General features: G+C 40.0%; 1 protein-coding gene across 3 annotated transcripts in view; it reads left to right on the forward strand.

Annotated features, from left to right (window-relative positions):
- Positions 1–19,312, forward strand: part of usp32 (ubiquitin specific peptidase 32) — a 72,198-nt gene that overhangs the window by 25,099 nt on the left and 27,787 nt on the right. For all 3 annotated transcript variants that reach the window (XM_083984953.1, XM_083984955.1, XM_083984954.1), the window contains exons 3-8: positions 4,896–5,001; positions 6,840–6,958; positions 8,544–8,703; positions 16,325–16,456; positions 18,166–18,273; positions 18,380–18,495. In XM_083984953.1, the coding sequence (XP_083841079.1) occupies positions 4,896–5,001; positions 6,840–6,958; positions 8,544–8,703; positions 16,325–16,456; positions 18,166–18,273; positions 18,380–18,495 (741 nt within the window). The remainder of the gene's footprint in view (positions 1–4,895; positions 5,002–6,839; positions 6,959–8,543; positions 8,704–16,324; positions 16,457–18,165; positions 18,274–18,379; positions 18,496–19,312) is intronic.

The raw sequence follows: 19,312 nt of genomic DNA on the forward strand, positions 1-19,312 counted from the left end.
AAAGGGGGTGTGGTCTGCGCACTGAACATCTCTGATTGGATGAGCGCTCATATCTGCATTTCACCCGGTGGTGTATTCAATTCCAGCTGCAAGCTCATTGGTTTGTGTTTATGCCTGGATTCATTCCACTGTTTTCCACCAGATATAAATAAAAAATGTAATCTGATAGGACAGTGGTTCTCAAAGTTGGGTCCAACAATTTTTTTTTTTTGAGAAATTTTACCACTTTTTTCTAGAATTATTTTTGAGACATTTTACCACTTTTTTCTAGAATTTAAAAATAAAAGTTTTTTTTCCCTGAAAATTGTTTACCACTAAAAAAAATGTTTTTAAGGTTTTTGGAGAAATTGTACCCCTTTTTTTTTACAGAAATTTCTCCACAATATTTCCAAAAATTCATGCCACTGGTCCTAAGATGAACGCACTGTTCGCACATTGACTAAAGAAGTAATATTCTTAAGTCTCAGAACCAATATTTCTGTATTTCTGGTGTTTGCTTCAAAATTTTGTCCAATGTGGGTCTGTGGTCTAATTTGTGTCAATTTCGGGGTCCTTGATTTAAAAAAAAAAAAGAGAGAACCACTGGGATAGGATACCATATTAACAACAAGAAGTTATTATCTCCATTACGTTGCAAATGTATTATTAATAAGACGTGACCGTGATAAGATGTGATTTTTTGAGGGAATTTAGTAACCAATAATGTAACTTGCAACCTAACTAAATACTTCTAATAAAGTAATCAGAACAGTAACTAGATTAAGCTACTTCTAAAAGGAGTAATAAGTAATTTCAAGACTTTTCCAGAATAATTCGCCCAACACTGCTTCTTCATCCTTGTGTGAAATCTTTGTTCTTGTTTGTGTAATTTTAAGACTAGGAGGCTTCATTTAGTGATATGTACGTATATAATCTCCTGGGACTTTAGGCCTCATATCAGTGGAAACGCAGACGCCACAAGAACCTTTTAGTTCCTCAAAAGAAAGTTCCAGGAATTAAAAGTCGGACACAGGCAGCATCTAAACAGAGCTGTTCCCAGTCTGTCTCTCTTTGCTGCACATTAACATCAGTGAACTATGGGAAGTTCACCTCCTCCTCCTCCTCCTCCTCCTCCTCCTCCTCCTCCTCCGTCGCCATGGCAGCAGTTACTACGGTGACAAATGTCGAGATGTGAGTTCCTTCCTCTGCTGCTGCAGGTTGTGATGGTTCAAAGGAGCAGAATCTCAGCTGGACTCACATCTGGACTCACATCTGGACCGTCTCCAGCTGATGTAGATTCACACGAGTTTGTTTGTTGCTTCAGCCACAAACACAAAGAGATGATGCAACACAGTGGAGAGAAGAAACAGGAAGTGTCTTTCACAATAAGAGCAGAGCCACAACATCAACAACATGTGGAGAGACACTCACCTGAATAACAGTAAAGACTGTGTCACATGACCTTTAATTAATATAGCTCATCACTTATCAACGTATTTATATATCTGAACATTTTAAGATGATGCGTTCAGGGTCCAGAGAGTTTGTAGCTGAACTCTAATTTGTGTTTTTACGTGTGTAACAGAATTAAAACAGCTCTCATCCTGCAGTTAACTAAAAATACACAACGAACTACAAACAATTAGTTAAATGGTTAATTGAGTTAGAAGAGTTTCTGTCTGGAGGAAACTGGTGATGCGTTCACTGCTCTGTAGGAAATCTAAAAAAAAAGCTTCAGGTACTTTTTTTCATGATCTATTGGGGACTGTAGTGTGTGAGTCATATGGTGCCTTCATGTGCTATGGTACAGATGGTATTTTCCAGTTGTGACCTGGTATTTACCAGTGCGTTGTGTTCATGTGCTTTTGTTGTTGTACAGAGAAAATAAAGATGGTGGACACACAGATTCAGACTTGATACTTAGGTAAAACAATCTTGGATTGCCTAGTTCATCTCTTACAGCAAGAAGATGAATTATCAAAACTCAAACGGTAAATATTATTATTCATGGAGATTTAGCACTGGCTATTTTACCATAACGGTATTTTAAAAACGCATCATATTACAATTGTCAATGGAGCAACACTTTATAGGCTACAAAAACTATCCACTAACAGTAGCAAAACACGTTTAGTGTACATTGCTTACCATTCACGAATCTTGCGATGCTCGCCGCCATGTTGAAAAGGTCAAAGGTTATCTCATCTCGGCAGCTCGGCCATCAAAAAATTCTACGAGTTGCCCAGTGGAAAATACCACATGAGAGGGTGTTCATGTGCACTTTTCACGTTGCCTTTTGGTATTTACCATAATTATCATAGCACATGAAGGCACCAATATACGCTCCTTGGTTTTCAGAATAAAAGCCCTGGTAGTTGAACCCACTGACCTGTGATCAGTTTGAGGTCAGGGTTTCCCCGCAGCGTCACGGTGGAATATGTAAATAACAGGTGTGACATCACTGCGCTCGCCCACACAGCTGGACCACAACAACATCTGGCCCGCCGACTGATGAACTCACGCCATTGGTCGAACCGCTCGGCGCCGGGGTTTCCCCATTGGCTGCAGCTCTCTCAAAACAATTTGGTGTCAACGGTTTCTGTGACATCATCAGGGGGCGTGTCCAGAGTTGATTGACTGACGTTAGCATATTTTTCTTTTCTTTTTTCTCTTCTCTTCTCTTCTCTTCTCTTCTCTTCTCTTCTCTTCTCTTCTCTTCTCATCTTTACTTTTCTTTTTCCTCTTTTCTTTACTTTTCTCTTATCTTCTTTTCTCATCTTTACTTTTCTTTTTCTTCTTTTCTTTACTTTTCTCTTGTCTTCCCTCAAATTCTTTTGTTTCCTCCTCTTTTCTCTTCTCTTTTCTTTTCACTCATCCTCTTTACTTTTCTTTTTCTTCTTTTCTTTTCTCTTCTTTTCTTCACTTTTCTCCTTTATTTTCTTTACTTTTATCTTCTATCTTTTCTTTTCACTATTCTCATCTTAACTTTTCTTTACTTCTTTCTTCTCTTCTCTTTTCTTTTTATTCTTTTCTCTTCTTTTCTTTACTTTTCTCTTCTCTTCCCTAATTTTCTTTTCTTTTCTATACTTTTCTTTTCTCATATTTAATTTTCTTTTCTTCCCTCATCTTCTCTTCTTTTCTAAAACACACGACAGCGACTTCCGGGACTCCACCTGCTTCTCGTTCACCAACCAGTTCTTCATTCGTGTATATGATGAGTTGCTTTGTGACGTGTTTGACCGAGGTTTCAATATTTAAATTCAGTGGATGAGCTGCCGTCCAGGGGAAGTTTGGTGGTGGATTTAGTTTGAATTCTCTGACTCACTTCCACTTTTTTTTTTTAGCTTGTTTACTTTAGTTTTAACCACATGAGAAGCTTGTCTGCAGTGTGTAACCTGCTGCCATGGTTACGCCTCATTAACCTGACTGCACCGTCACCTCCACAAAGAGAACATAGTTGTCTATGGATGACCAGGGACGTCACGGAATAATTAACGAAGCATTTTATAACATAATTTACTTAAATTTATGCAGAAGTTTTCTTAACAAGGTCACAAAGTATTGAACCCGTTAAGAAAGAAAGAAGAGGAAATAAAATGTGCCTCATAATGAGTAGGAAAACATTAAAATACATCTCAAATCAGCTTTAGTTGAGGAAACAATAAAATGAAGGAATAAAACTATAGAAAATAAATAACGAGTCAAGACAAAAAATGTGTTTTAAGAAGTGATTTAAATAAGATGGTAAAAACCCACTGGTTCACCGTCCAACCAATCAGAGAGCAGCTTCATTAAACATGTATGTAGAATCGGTTTCCTCAGAAGTTATTTGACCTTTATTCAAACTGTATTGATTCATATTAAGTGTTTATTTAATTTCGTTTTTATGAAACTCAATTTGAAGTCTGAAATACTGATGGATCGATCCACACCTGAGTCTCTGTACCATGTGACTGACTCAGGTTAGATTATTGTATTATTGCAGACGTAGATGTATGATGATGATTTTGACAGGTTGTTTCAGCTCGTACACCTCCACACCTCCTCACGTTTGGAACGAATGCTCAGTAGAACTTGAGTTTTTGGTGATCAAACGTCAAAGGTCAAGCTCAAGCACCTGTTAAAGGTTAAAAAGCGTTTCACACAATGAGTTCATGACGAGCAACTAAGTATGGGAATTTAGATTGAGAGCCCGTCCACACGGATACGGCAGAAGTTTTAATAATTTTCCCACCAATGCTGCAGTGTGCTTTGAATGTTTTTTTTTTCACTTTTGTGTAAAACTGTAAACTTTGGAGAAAACACACCCAGAGTTTTCAAAGAGCACCTGAGGACTATTCACAAATAAAGGACTCGGCGGCAGCACTGCCACCTTTTTGGATTTAAAGTGTAATTTGGTGTTTCGTCCAGACGGAAACAGCGTTTTTACAGGGTTTGAAAGCAGTATTATTTTTTGGAAACTGGTCCCAGAGTGAGAAAATCTGCTGAACATCGGATTTTTACATAGGCCTACAAGACCTTTGTTTTTCGATACGGCACGCTTTTGTATTGTATCTGATAAAAACACAGCGCACCGTCTCTCTTTCTCTCTCTAAACTACTAAAAAAGTGTGACTAATAGTCCGGAAAATGACACTTTGGCACAGCATCAGGACCAGTTAAAAATAAAACACAATTTTATACAATATATATAAGTAGGGCGTCCCCGCTCCATCTCTCCATCAGTTTGGGGGTCCTTGGCCTGGAAAACGTTGAAGACCCCTGCTCTAAACGGCTCTTTTCTGAAACTATGATGTCATCATATCGCCTGCCGCTCTCACCTGTAACTGTTCTGATGTAGAGATGCTGGAATCAGTCGTTTTCCTGTTTGTTTCTCACACTCTGGTGTGTGTGTGTGTGTGTGTGTGTGTGTTGCAGGTGATCTACACCTCGTTCGGAGGCTCGTCCAAAGGGCTGCACTTCAACAATCTGATCGTGGGTCTGGTTCTTCTGACCCGAGGGCGCGATGAGGAGAAGGCCAAATGTGAGTATCGTGTGTTGACAAACTGTGTCTCCTCTTTATGTCAGCAATGAATGATCATAATGATAATAATACTACTACCCATGATGCTTTGCTGCCGCGGCTATAGAGCAGGATCCAACGGCCGAGAACAAAAAACGCTTCAGCTGAACTGTTCCAGAACCGGATTAAAGCTGCTGAGCGACGCTGCGTCAGAACAAAGACCAAAATCTGCAGCTCTCGCTCACTTTGTTGTCGCATGTTTCTCATCCAAGTGCATCATGGGAGTCGGAGTTAACCTCTTCGTGGTCCCGCCGCCGCCCCACAGCTTGAGTGTCAATCATCTCCTCATTCATGTCAGAGTTCAGTTACAACTAACGAGTCACATCAGAGAAGCTTCCCTGTGTCTGTGTGTCTGTGTGTGTGGGTGGTGCTGCGTTCAGGTGCTCCTCGGATATTCCCCCGTTGTGATTTCAATGCTTCTGAATGTGGAAACAACAACATAAAAGGCACAAAGAAGATGAAACAACATGTTGATGCTGTGTTTTTTTTAGTTTAGTGTGTTAGTTATTGTCAGTAAAGTAGGTCGCTGTACGAGAAGAGTTTCTGACACCGTGTCATTTATTAATCCTGGTGTAAAGAACATGTTACAAAATCACCATCATCATTATTTTGACATTTTATTTAAATCTATCTAAATCTCTAATTTTTAAACATAAATATGGTTTAAAAGAAGAAAAAAAACATGATGGAGCCTGTATTCAGAAACTGAGCCTTAAAGGGATAGTTCAACATTTTGGCAAATTGGCCCATTGCCATAATCCCTATAGTCATAGCAGTAGGTTCGTTACCTTTAATTGTCGGTGCAAGCTATTTTTAGAACGGCGGAGCAGAGCCTCGAGCTACTCAGAGCTACGCTACAGAGGCTCATGGGATTTCTTGGTTTCCCTCATCAAACTCATCAAAGTTTGATGTCCAACAACTCCACAACGCTCTGGTGAACAAGTTGTGACCTGCACATTCACCACGCTATGAGATAATAGCAGTTACCAGACAGAGTTGTTTTAGAGGTAAATACAGAGACTGCTTGATGAAAAACTGTCCCTGAAGGCAACGCACATCAGCGGTTTTGCATGAATTTACCTCTAAAACAACTCTGTCTCGTAATGTTTCGTTATTATCTCATAGTGTGGTGAATGTGCAGGTCACAACTTGTCCACCAGAGTGTTGTGGAGTTGTTGGATTGTGTATTTGATGAGGGAAACCAAGAAATCCCATGAGCCTCCGTAGCGTAGCTCTGAGCAGCTCGCGGCTCTGCTCTGCCGTTCTAAAAACAGCTTGCACCGACAATTAAAGGTAACGAACCTACTGCTATGACTATAGGGATTATGGCATTGGGCCAATTTGCCAAAATGTTGAACTATCCCTTTAAAACCAGCCGTCAGGACTTCCTGTCACTTTGTGATGTCACAACAAAGCCCCGCCCCCTCACCACCTGGACCCACCATCCAACAACAACAACTTTGCAGGATTTGGTTTCTCTGAGTGTTTTATTCTGAAATCTGCACTATTTTTTATTGGATCACTTTAGAAAACAGTCAGCCAATCAGAAGAGAAACTCAGAGCTTCCTCCTCTCTTCTGATTGGCTGACACTGACCTGTTGTTACTAGAGCTCCAGAGAGAAGCTAAAAGAGAGAGGAGATGCAAAACTACACTGAGATGTTTTTTTTTTTTTTTTTTTTTTTAGATCTTTAGATCATGGTTCAGCCCTTCAAAATAAAAGACAGCAGTAGAAGAAACATGTAGCTTTAAATTAAATCGTTTTTCCTTCTCCTTTGGTTTGCGTGTGTGTGTCTCTCAGACCTCTTCAGCCTGTTTGCCAGTGATCTGGGCGGTTACGCCGCCAGAGAAGACATCGAGGCCGTTCTTCAGCTCCTGGATGGAGAAGTCCCGACCTCCCTCAAGAAGTGCTTCAGCGAGGTCAGTGAACGCCACATCCAGTCCGTCACCATGCCGACACACACACACACACATCAAAACACACACACACACTCTCCAGCTGAGGTCTCAGGTTGTTGTCACATGATGATGATGAAGCAGCTTCTTGTTCTGATCTGAGATGAAACAGCAGCTCATTGTTCTGCAGGAATCTGTGTCTCATCTTTTAAAAAACACCTTTTATTTTGAAGGATCACAGCCCAGTTTCCTGTGACTGCTTCACAATAAAAGCCCTCCTCTGTTTTGTTTTGCAAATTCAAACATCATCTTGATTTGAACCTGCACAGGAAACGATATTTGGTTGGGCTATAAATACACAGCTGTGATGTCATGTGTTCATTTAGAGACGTGCAGGTTTTTACACATGAAACAAGTGGAAATTATGATAAAACATTTATTTAGGAAAGAAAATATAGAACAAGCAGAAATAACTAAAAACTCTTTAAAACTCATACAATAATCATCATGGTAATAAAACATCCATCAGGTTCAGTGAATTCAGTGAATTTGTTTTATTTTCATCTCTCAGTCTGACCGTCGACTGTTTTTCTTTCAGTGTATTTTATTTATTTATTTATTTATCAGCTCTTTGAAACCCGACACTTTGAAGCTGCCTGTAAACCTGAGGGGGAAATAACACTGAAGTATTAAACAGAAGAAGAAGAAGAAGAATACATTACAGTTTTTCTCAATTGTTTACACACAATTTTTGGTGCTTGAGACACAATGGCCTCAACATCTAACTCATGCACCAACCCCCTGAACCAATTCTGCTAAACTACAAGCACAGTTCCTGCTTTACACTCAATTTGCAGTTCTATAACACACTTTTTTCAAAACACTACACACAATTCTCTGCATTTGGCTCAATTTTCATGAAGAAAATCTCTTGTTTTCAAGAGTAACACACCATTATTCAAAATTCTAAAGTTAGTTTCCCTACTATGCACACTGACCCATCACATGGGTAAACACCTGTCACACAGTTTTACATTTAGCAATCAGAGCTTTAGCATACAGTAAAGGGGCAACAGGCAGTGATGGACTGACACCAAGACAGAGACACCAAACAGAGAGAGGCCACACATACTGTAACACAAACACACACACACACACCGATATATATATATATATAGCAGTGATCATGATGATGATGATTGATCACCAAAATTGCACATTGATGGAAGGATTTGAACCCAGACTAGAACAAAGTCTTTGACTACAAAGAGTGCTGCTCTACTATGTGAGCTACATGTTACAGTAGTCTGATCCCATCAAAATTATGTGTTCAGTCTTTCAAAATTGTTCGGCCGTAAACCAGCTAACCCCGAGCAACTCTTTTTTTTTTCTATATATTCGAATATATCCGAACGAATTACGGGTCATTCAATAATCGTTCGAACCTCATTTTTCTAAAAACTGACAGCCCTAGTGTAGAGTTCTGAGAGTATGAGGCATGCTTTCAGAAAATGTGTGTAAACAATCAAGAAAAACTGTAATATTTGTTATTCTCCAAGATCAATTTATTTATTTGTCTTTCTGTTTGTTTGTCTGTTTGCGTCGTCAGGGCGACAAGGTGAACTACGAGCGCTTCAGGACCTGGCTGCTGCAGAACAAGGAGGCGTTCACGTTGTCCCGGTGGCTTCTGTCCGGAGGAGTGTGCGTCACGCTGACCGACGACAGCGACACGCCCACGTTCTACCAGACGCTGGCCGGCGTCACGCACCGTGAGTCCATCGATCAGTCGATTAGTGTGTGGGTTTAGTAGTAGTAGTAATTTGAGCATCAATCACAGTCAGTCAACCTTCCATAAAACCATAATTCATTCAACTAGTTCGAAAAGGTGCAGGCTGAAGCTATCTAGCTTATAGATGCCTACCCTTTAATTCAATATTCCATTAAATACATTAGAGCGCTTTATGGTTTCAGAAAGAAATAATTATCCAATAATTAACTAGTGTAGCCAAAAAATAAAATAAATAAATAATTTAACAGCATTACAGTTGCAATCAACACCCAATTAATCAATCCTGTTTATAGCTTTCTGTCATGTTATGTTTTAATCTATTTTTAAATTGTGTTATGTTTTTGCATTGTTTGAGATCCTCTGTCAAGCTATTCCACAAAAAAATGGGCCAATCACAGAGCTGGAACTGCTCTAAATGGATCTTATGGTATTTACACTGGGGAAGTTCTGGGGCTTTTAATGTGAAACGTCTGGACAGGAAGTGCTGAGTCCTTGTGACACCAATTAAAAAAAAAAAAAAAAAACTGAAAAGTGGAAGTGACTTGTTTAATTTTAAAAACATGTGTGACTTAAAACGTAACCAGCAGTAAACAGTAAACAAAGTGGTGGTTAATAAAGTGTAAACAGGAAGTGACCAGTAGAGACTGTAAACATGTTGAGTCTGACTCACTCTAGTGGCGAGGAGAGGAACTCTCAGTCTGCATTAAAAATCAAGGCTTTTTACTTCCCAAATAAATAAATAAAGTTCAAATAAAACACTTAAATTCAAACATGTGTTATAAATAGTTTATAACCAGAGTCTTTAAATAACTCCTCCCAATCAAAAAGTTTTTTTTTTTTATATCTGCACTTTTATTTTTGGTCCAAGTACAGGTGTGTGTTTCACTCAGCTCTGGTCTTTGTGATGTGAGGCAGCAGCACCAACCCCCCTCTTCCCTCCTCCTCCTCCTCCTCCTCCTCCTCCTCCTCCTCCTTTGTAAAGTGCAGATGTCTTAAAGAAATATCACAAATGGCTCAGATGCATTTTTCATGTGCTGCTGTTTTCTTCTTCCTGCTGCTGCTCCATCAGTGGCGCTGAGTGCTGAGGAGCAACTGACAGGCTTCAACCCCCCCCCCCCCCCTCTTCCGCCTCCTCCTCCTCCCATCACTTCATTTCTTCCTCTCCGTCGTTATCATCCCGTCGCTCCAGTTTCTCTCCGTCCACATCGGGTTTTTTTTCCCTGAGCTCCGGTCAAAACAGCGACGACCTCGTCTGTCACAGAAGAGTCTGAGTTCACCTGGAGGACGAGTGTGTGTGTGAATGATCATTTTCAGGTTATTTTTACATCCACTGCTCCAGCGACGGTCGTATTGTTTTCAGGTCGTCCGTCTCGTTCTTGTGGACACAATGTCGCCTCAACAGAGACTCATCAACTCTGACACGAACATTAATAATAATAATAATAATAATAATAATAATAATAATCTCTGCTCTGCTCTGCCGTTCTAAAAATAGCTTGCAGCGACAATTAAAGGTAACGAACCTACTGCTATGACTATAGGGATTATGGCAATGGGCCAATTTGCCAAAATGTTGAACTATCCCTTTAAGTGTCAGACCTGCTCCAGCAGAAGCTCCGCCCACAAACCTTACATATACAAGACGCCAAGTAAAGTGTGTGTGTGCGTGTGTGTCTTTTATTATTAGCCCGTTTATCTCAGCGTTCAGCATCAGAACATGGAGAGTAAATAAATGAACCCAGTGAAACGTGCAGCGATCCAGTTCTGTAAAGTAAATTTAGCCAGGCTTTATTTCACCAATTAGGGACGGAGAGCTGGAAAGAGCCGAGGCCGTCCAGAGAACGTGGTGGACACTGCCCTTTAATCTGCTCCCCGCTGATCCTCTTAACTCCGTGTGTGTGTGTGTGTGTTGGAGAGGGAGAGTGAGTGATTGACACACTCCTGCTTCATGACTCTGTCCAGAACGAGAGCGTTTAGATTGACGGATGGCGTCGGCTGCGGCGTTGGTGGCGATGAGCGCCCTGCTAACGCGTTAGCCTCGGACTCATTGTTATTGTTATTATTATTATAATTAATATTATAATGAGTAAATGAACAGAATGAGGGAGTAGGCCGCGTGATGACGTAGTGCGTGGCGTGGTGCGACTCCTCTCTTTAAGGATGCTGCCTGGATAATGGTATGGTATCTCTGCTGCCACTCGGACAGAGTCGCACCTCTAGGTGGGTACCGGTTACCATGGAGACTGTAGTTGTTGTTGTTGTTGATGATGTTGATGGTAAATGTCAGTGGTTTGTTTTAGTTGGAGCTTCCATCGGTGTTGTCTGGTTCAACCCTTTTTTAATTGGCGCTAATCACAAAGGCCACTTATCTAATTGGTTTTATTAATCAGCTTAACGATGATATCATCATCACATAATAAATAAAAGGTATAATAATCATCTTCGTCTGTGTCGAGGTCAAAGCTGAAAACTCAAAAACTTGTTTTCTGTAATTAATTTATTGTTTTATGAAGGCCTGTATGCCGAAACGCGTAGGAGTTGATAAAGGTTAAACATGACCAAACCACAGGAATAAAGGCTTTTTAAAGCAGAAGTGAGTGGTCCGGTCGTTTTCGCTAATGCTGCGTTCCAGGCAGGCTTTTGAAATCGTAAATTACAGCTTCAAGTCACAACTTACGACTTTGTAGCGTTTCAGGCAACCCACTCGTGTTTTTCCGACCTGTTTTACCTGTGAAAGTCACTGTAACGGCCACTCGTAACTTCCGACCGGTGAACTCGTACCAGATCGAACTGGTACGACTTCACGGTCGGAAAAATACGAGTTTCCTTGAACGCACCATAACAGTCCTCGTCCCTACGTCGCCACATTCACGGCGTCCCTTGGCTGCACACACAGCCCTGCATGCCGTTCTCTCTCCTCATTGGATAAAAACTGTAGGATACGATAAATGTTTTCTCTTCGGCTCAGAGCAGAGCAGAGGGACTGACAGACCCGTGTTTCAGACCAAACACTCTATGTAAGTGATTGCTGTCAGAAGATATAACTATTTAAGACTTATATTAACACAAATATATCACTTACTTCTGCTTTAACTTTTAAAAGAAAGTGCCTTGGAGATTCTTTCCAACTTTAATTTATTGCTCAAAGATTTTCACTAGTGGATAAAATGCACTCGTGTCTATGGAGCATTGAACCACCACATGATATAACCTGTGCTGTGTGACTTTTATATAATATATAAGTCAACTTTATGTAACTTATATCCATATTATAGGAGCACAACATGCAGCTTTGCCCCTGCCCCTAATACAGGTGTAGTTTAACAGAGGAGGAAATGAAACAACAACAGAAAAAAAATAAATAATAATCTTTAATTTGACTGAAGATGTGGAAAATATTCAACTAGTCACAACAAGTCTGTCCTGTTTGTATTTTATATCTTAAAATGATGCTGCAGTCGTTCTTTCCCTATGATATCGTCCTGCTGTGGAGCCTCAGCTTTGCTCTTCAGGACTGGTGGGAGTTTAGTTTAGGTTGGTTGGGTTTGGGTTTGTGTTAGTCTGGTTTAGTAGTGAAGGTTTAATTTAGTTTAGTTGAGTAAGTTTAAGTAGATTAAGTTGATAGTTTAGTTTAATTTGGTTCAGTGGTTTGGTTTGGTTTGGTTTGGTTTGGTTTGGTTTGGTTTAGTATCTAAGGTTTAATGTAGTTTGGGTGTAATTATTTGTTTTGGTTGAGTTAGCTTTAGTAGTTTAGGTTAAGTTTGGTTTAGTTTAATGGTTGAGTAGTTTAAGTTTAGTTTAATGGTTTAGTTGAGTTAGGTTTGGTTAGTTTAGGGTTTAGTAGTTTAGTTTAGTGGTTTGGTTTGGTTTGGTTTGGTTTGGTTTGGTTTGGTTTGGTTTGGTTAGGTTTACGTTTAGTTTAGTCGTTTGATTTAAATTAAGTTTGAGGTTGAGGTTTAGTAGTTTGGGTTTAGTTTAGTTTAGTTTAGTTAAATGGTTTAGTTTCATTAGGTTTAGTTTAGTTCAGTTTGGTTTAATGGAGTTGGGTTTAGTAGTTCATGTTTAGTTTAGTAGTTTTAGTTTAGTTTAGCTGTCAGGGACCAATGTAAAACAAAATCTCTGATATCGCTCAGATCAAATTCTTTGTGTGAAGTTAAAGCAGAAGTAAGCGATCCGGTCGTTTTGGCTAATGCTGCGTTCCAGGCAGGCTTTTGAAACCGTAAATTACAGCTTCAAGTCACAACTTACGACTTTGTAGCGTTCCAGGCAACCCACTCGTGTTTTCCCGACCTGTTTTACCGGTGAAAGTCACTATAACGGCCACTCGTAACTTCCGACCCGTGAACTCGTACCAGATCGAACTGGTACCACTTCACGGTCGGAAAAATACGAGTTTCCTTGAACGCACCATAACAGTCCTCGTCCCTACGTCGCCACATTCACGGCGTTCCTTGGCTGCACACACAGCCCTGCATGCCGTTCTCTCTCCTCATTGGATAAAAACTGTAGGATACGATAAATGTTTTCTCCTCGGCTCAGAGCAGAGCAGAGTTACTGACAGACCCGTGTTTCAGACCAAACACTCTATGTAAGTGATTGCTGTCGGAAGATATAACTATTTAAGACTTATATTAACACAAATATATCACTTACTTCTGCTTTAAAACAGTAAATTTTGAATCTGTTCAGCACAAAAAACACACAGTACAGAAACAACACAAAATACACACTGTACCGTCACCTGTCAGGAGTTCTCCAACTCCGATTAAGACATCCAGATGATGCGATTGGAAATCGATTTTCTTCAGCATGTACAGTATTCGCCTTAATCGGGCTGAAACTGGACGATGCATGCCACCTGGCCAAGTAAAGCGTTTGGTTACGGGCTGTAGTTGAGAATTTATTAAGCTTATTAAGTTGCATATATTCAGTTTTTTACTCAATGACAGAAAGTCAACGCCGTATTAACCCGCTGAAACGACACATATCGCCGCCTGAGGAGGAGACGCCGTCGGTTATTAGATTTTCTCCGTTGTGTGTTATGTGAACTGGGACGAGGACAGAAGTCGATTAGACACCAGAATCGAATTTTGAGCAAAGCTCGATGAAGCTGTGACTGTAAACGTAGTGGCTGTGTGATTGGTCGTCGCCAAGGAAGTGATGTGAAGGTGCTCGCCACCTCGCCGCCTCCACCCGTCATCCTCCATAATTCATCATGTTGGATGGTGAATCCCCCCCAACCCCCTCCTCTGTGTCCATACAGTCGCCTTTATGTTGTAAATGATTCATCTCGTACTCGTTCTCTCTGACTCAGAGTGAAACAGGAAGTGGCGGTGGTGGCGAGGTGACTGAGTGCAGGTGAACACTATAATCCGGCATATTTACAGCAGTATTTATTTTTAATTATACTAATGTTCATTAATATGCACTGTCCCTACTCAAATAAAAATGTTATTATTATTATTATTATTATTATTATTATTATTATTAATCCCCCCACCAACCCGCCCCCTCCCCTGACAGCCAATCAGAGCCTCTCCATCACCTTCCCATCATAAAGACACAACACAGTCAGAGAAATGAACTCTGAGTCGTCGTCGTCGTAGAAACCTTTTGCCCCTGACGTCTGATGTTCAGGTGTGTCTGCGTTTTGACGCCTGTCATCGACGGCGGCGGCGCCCGGCCAGAGGCTAGCCCGTTAGCCGCCGAATCCTATTAGGCTAATCTGAGGATTAGCGTGTTGAAGGGGGAGGCCGGTTCTCCGACCCTGGCACCGCTCCGTGTGCTATATCGGTCTGATCTGTGTCACTTCGATACAAGATGAGTCACACATCCACACAGACCATTACATCAGCATCTTCTTCATCTTCATCATCATCTTCATCATCAACAACAAATGTTTTTTTTTTTTTTTACTTTGTTGCTGATTTTTAATCAAATGTGAGTCGTTTAACTCAAAGATCAAAACCTCTTCTTGTTCTCATCTCTGTTTGATTTAAAACTCAGAGAAGAAATAAATATTCAGCAAAACATCAGTCAACTATTCAACCTTTTGATTGTTATTATGAATGAATGAATGAATGAATATTTATTTTCATCTCATGCCACTCAAGGAAATTTTAAATCGAAAGCAACTGGACTTGGTTATTTGTCTAGGAAGACGTTTCACCTCTCATCCAAGAGGCTTCATCAGTTCATGTTTGAAGGGTAGCCAACCCAATATTATTGTTGTGCAATAAGTCTGTGAATATTCTCATTTGTCCAGGTCATAGTTATCTCAAGGAAATTTAAATCGAATGCAACTGGACTTGGTTATTTGTCTAGGAAGACGTCCAGTTGCATTCAATTTAAAATTTACTTGAGATAACTATGACCTGGACAAATGAGAATATTCACAGGCTTATCTCATGCCACCATTGTGGCCCATCCCATATGAGATTACAAGACACATTTACTGACAAATCAAAAACTAGACAGTCCTTCCTGTTGGTATTACTGGCCACACAAGTGTGACACAATAATAAACAACTTCAGATTACTTTCAGTTCTCATCTGTACAACACTCTTCGTCTCATTGCCCAGGGCTTTTCAAGAAATATAGAAAATGCAAATATATTCAACTGAAACTACCTCACTAAACAGTTTTTGTCTTATAAAGTCAAAGAAAGGACAGTAGAACACAAAATGCATTTCAGTCTCTACCTCTTGATGTCCAAGAGGTGGAGACTGAAAGACCAAGAATACCTGCTCTAAATTGAGCATATTGACTTTTACCAAACACCGCTCTGCAGGCTGCAGACGTACCAGGACCAAAGATAATGAAAATATCCATGGAAACAGTTTTGATGCTTTAATAATGACTGCGTTGATGCTTGCTGTTGGATCTGATGGAACCTGAACTTCACATTTTATTTTACTGAAGGATAAAAGTTCTGTTGTTGTCCACTGATGGGATCCATTATATATCATTTATAATATTGAAAAATATCTATAGAGGTAAAACATTTCCTCCAGTCTCATTTTCCTCTGATGACTACACATTGTTATTTCTGAACATGCTTTTATCTGTGTCACCCAGACCTTTTCAATAAGTAAATAAAGTACTTACTTACTTAGTTTTCAGTTTATTTCTGACACGTTAAAAGAAATAAGAAATAATACAGCAATGGACAGACACAACAAATACTATATACTAAAGACTAATTGAAAATGAAAATAATTGGATTTTTCATATCCGAAAGGAGTGGGAAGAAGTGAAACTTATTTACTCCCACCCTCTATTCATAAATTAGCTTCCCTGTCATTATAATCTATACAATAATTTAATTTAGCTGGATTTATTCTAATATATTATCACTAATCTTAATCTCTCTTATCTCTAATATATAGGCAAAGATAAACTTAAGGTCACACCAACAGAGCAACAAATAAAAAATAAGGCAGGTTTCACTCTGGAGGCAACAAAGAAGAAAACAAATCTGTCTGAGCTTTGAACTTTAAACGATGAAACCTTTACTTCTGTTCTTTCTTCTTTTTTCCTCCGTCTTCTTCTGTCTCTACTATTTCTCCTCCTCCCTTTTCTCGTCCTTTTTCTCCTGCAGTGGAGGAGTCTGACATCATAGACTTGGAGAAACGTTATTGGCTGCTGAAGGCACAGTCCAGGACCGGACGCTTTGACCTGGAAACGTTTGTCCCGCTCGTGTCTCCGCCGATCCACGCCTCGCTGAGCGAAGGTCAGACTCTTTATCTTTATCTCTCTTTATCTCCGATTCTCAACTCGTTAGACGGCAGGTAAACGAGGAAAATATATAATAGTTTCAGTAAAACTACAGACGAGAACACCGAAATAATGTCGGTAGTGCAACATTTACAGCAGCTACAGTAGTTACAGACGATATCACTGAAGATGAATGTATGAATATAAACATGTATGATCAATCTTAAAGGGATATTCCTCTGTAAATTTAATGCACCAGTAGAAACCCTGTCTCCAGAGATCAAGTTACCAACCGCAAACTTCTCTAGTCGTTGCAACTTCAGCACAGATGGAAAAATTATTAAAACCTTTATTTAGACTCAGCCGAGACAAAGAAGTACCTTCAAAATACACAATCAACACAAATAACAGAAGATCACATTAAAAATAAATTGACAGTCAGGAAGATGAGTGAATTAAAACAGGAGCAGATGGTGGTAAAATAAGATTAAATTAGGGATTTAAATTGCCCTAATGATCAAAAGGAGATAAGTTTAAGATCGTTCTGTTTAGTGCTCCAAGTTACAGGTGCACAGAATGAAAAACTGGATTTTCCAAGTTCAGTAAAAAAACAGCTGGAACCTGCAGTGTAATCCAGTCCTTTGAGCTTGCGTTAAAAGATACGAATGTATTGATGTAAGAGAGTAAAAGAGCAGTGAGGGCTTCAAAAATGAATAAGACGCAGTGTCTATCACGCCTTTAGCATACAGGTCACAGTGATGAGTCTCAGGGCTGAATGATAAACAGTGTCAGGTAGGTGTAGAGTTGCAGCTGAATCGTGTCTGTATAAAATGTCTCCGTAATCTAAAACTGACATAAAAGTTAAAACACGGCTGTCTATGGAGCCACGAGCCAACCGCCATCAAAAAAGCCGCTCATAGCCACAAATAATGCTGAGAACAGCACCAAACTTCATCAACAGTACAAACAGGGTCCCATCCCATAATACGAGGCATCAAACACCTGCTAGCTTTGACTGGTTTCTATTGAAAAGAGATGAAAACACAACTCATACACTCTCCTCCAGCTGATTCCTACTGATGCAGAAGCCCTGACGAGTCGATTACCGAGTGGGTGAGTTGTGTTTTGGTCTCTTTTCAATAGAAACCAGTCAAAGCTAGCATGCGTTTGATGCCTCATATTATGGGATGGGACCCTGTTTGTACTGTTGATGAAGTCTGGTGCTGTTCTGAGCATTATTTGTGGCTATGAGTGGCTTTTTTCATGGCGGTTGGCTGGTGGATCCATAGACAGCAGCGTGTTTCTATCTGTCTGTCTGTGCTGAAGTCGCTACGACTGGAGAAGTTTGTGGTCGGTGACTTGATTTCTTGGCGGGCCGGTCTTACTGGGTCTGACGATGCGTTAGACCATGGGTTAAATTTACAGCGGATTATCCCTTTAAATTACAGCTATAGATTTACACAATAATTAGAGACACAGGTATAATGTTATAATAGATGCCGTCTGAAGGTGTTTGGTGATTGGTTAATGGGATTGCTGCTTCTAGGAATCCACCTTCCTGTTTCCTCCTCACCACTAGGTGGCGCTGAAGCACTTACAAACACCACAACACACAGTATAAATATTATAAACACAGGTCAGAGCTGCTTCATGCTCACCACCGCTGATCACAGCTCCTTTAAGCAGCTAATCAGGGTTATTGATTGATTGTTTTGTTTTTCTCAGGTTTGTTTCACGCCTTTGATGAGAACCGGGACAATCACATCGACTTTAAAGAGATCTCCTGCGGCCTGTCAGCGTGCTGCAGGGGGCCGGTCGCCGAGCGGCAGAAATGTGAGCGGAGGTTCATCCCACATAAAATAAAATAAAATAAAAAAGTTAATGATCCCAGTTCTTCAGTTCATCGTTGGTGTTTCATCTGTCTTCTCTTCTCCTTCAGTTTGCTTCAAAGTGTTCGACGTCGACCGCGACGGCGTCCTGTCTCGAGATGAACTCCATGAGATGGTTGTGGCCCTGCTGGAGGTGTGGAAGGACAATCGCACAGACACACTCCCCGTGAGTTCACACACACACACACACACACACTGGATTTACTACATGTCTGTTAGCATTGGTGCGCTTTTTTGTCATAAAACTTTTGTATACATGTCATAATTTCTTATCATCAAACCAGATAAGGAGAAAAACACATTAATTAATTACGGTAATTAATTAATTAATTAATAAAAAAGGAAAGAAAGAAAGAAAAATTCATTTCAGCATTACAAAAGCACATAGGCCTACACTCTCCTCTATCACAGTTCTCCTGTACCAGTAAAATTGAAATAGATCAATATTAAACAGTAGATAAAAATAATCAATAACAGCTGTTGTCAGCCCCATATTTTTTTATTTTATTTATGGATAATCACATTTTTTGAAGACAGTCGAAGGTCTCACAGTATGTAAGTAGTCGTTATACACAGGTTCTATACAGCCCCCCCCCCCGCAGTTTAAAGTTCCTGTTAATGTGAACAGTTCATCAAGTTGAAGATGAAATGATCTCCAAAAGACATAAAGTTGATGACACATTTTTTTGTCTTTGGAAACTATGACAGTGTAGTAAATAGTAGTAGTAGTAAATATCTTGTCTGATACCTTGGTCAAGGTTATCTGAGAGCTCCAGTCTCCTGGGTTTCCCGTTCTTTTGCAGGCTGCTGCTTTGTTTCCCTTTTTCACTCTGAAACTGTAGAAAACTAAAATAATACACTGATATTGATTGTTTCATGTTTAACTTTGTCTTTTGGAGATCATTTCATCTTCCACTTGATGAACTGTTCACATTAACAGAAAAGTTGATGCCCAGCATTACGTACATGGATGAGATCAGCGT

Source organism: Trachurus trachurus (genome assembly GCF_905171665.1).
Source record: "Trachurus trachurus genome assembly, chromosome: 13".
NCBI lineage: Eukaryota > Metazoa > Chordata > Actinopteri > Carangiformes > Carangidae > Trachurus > Trachurus trachurus.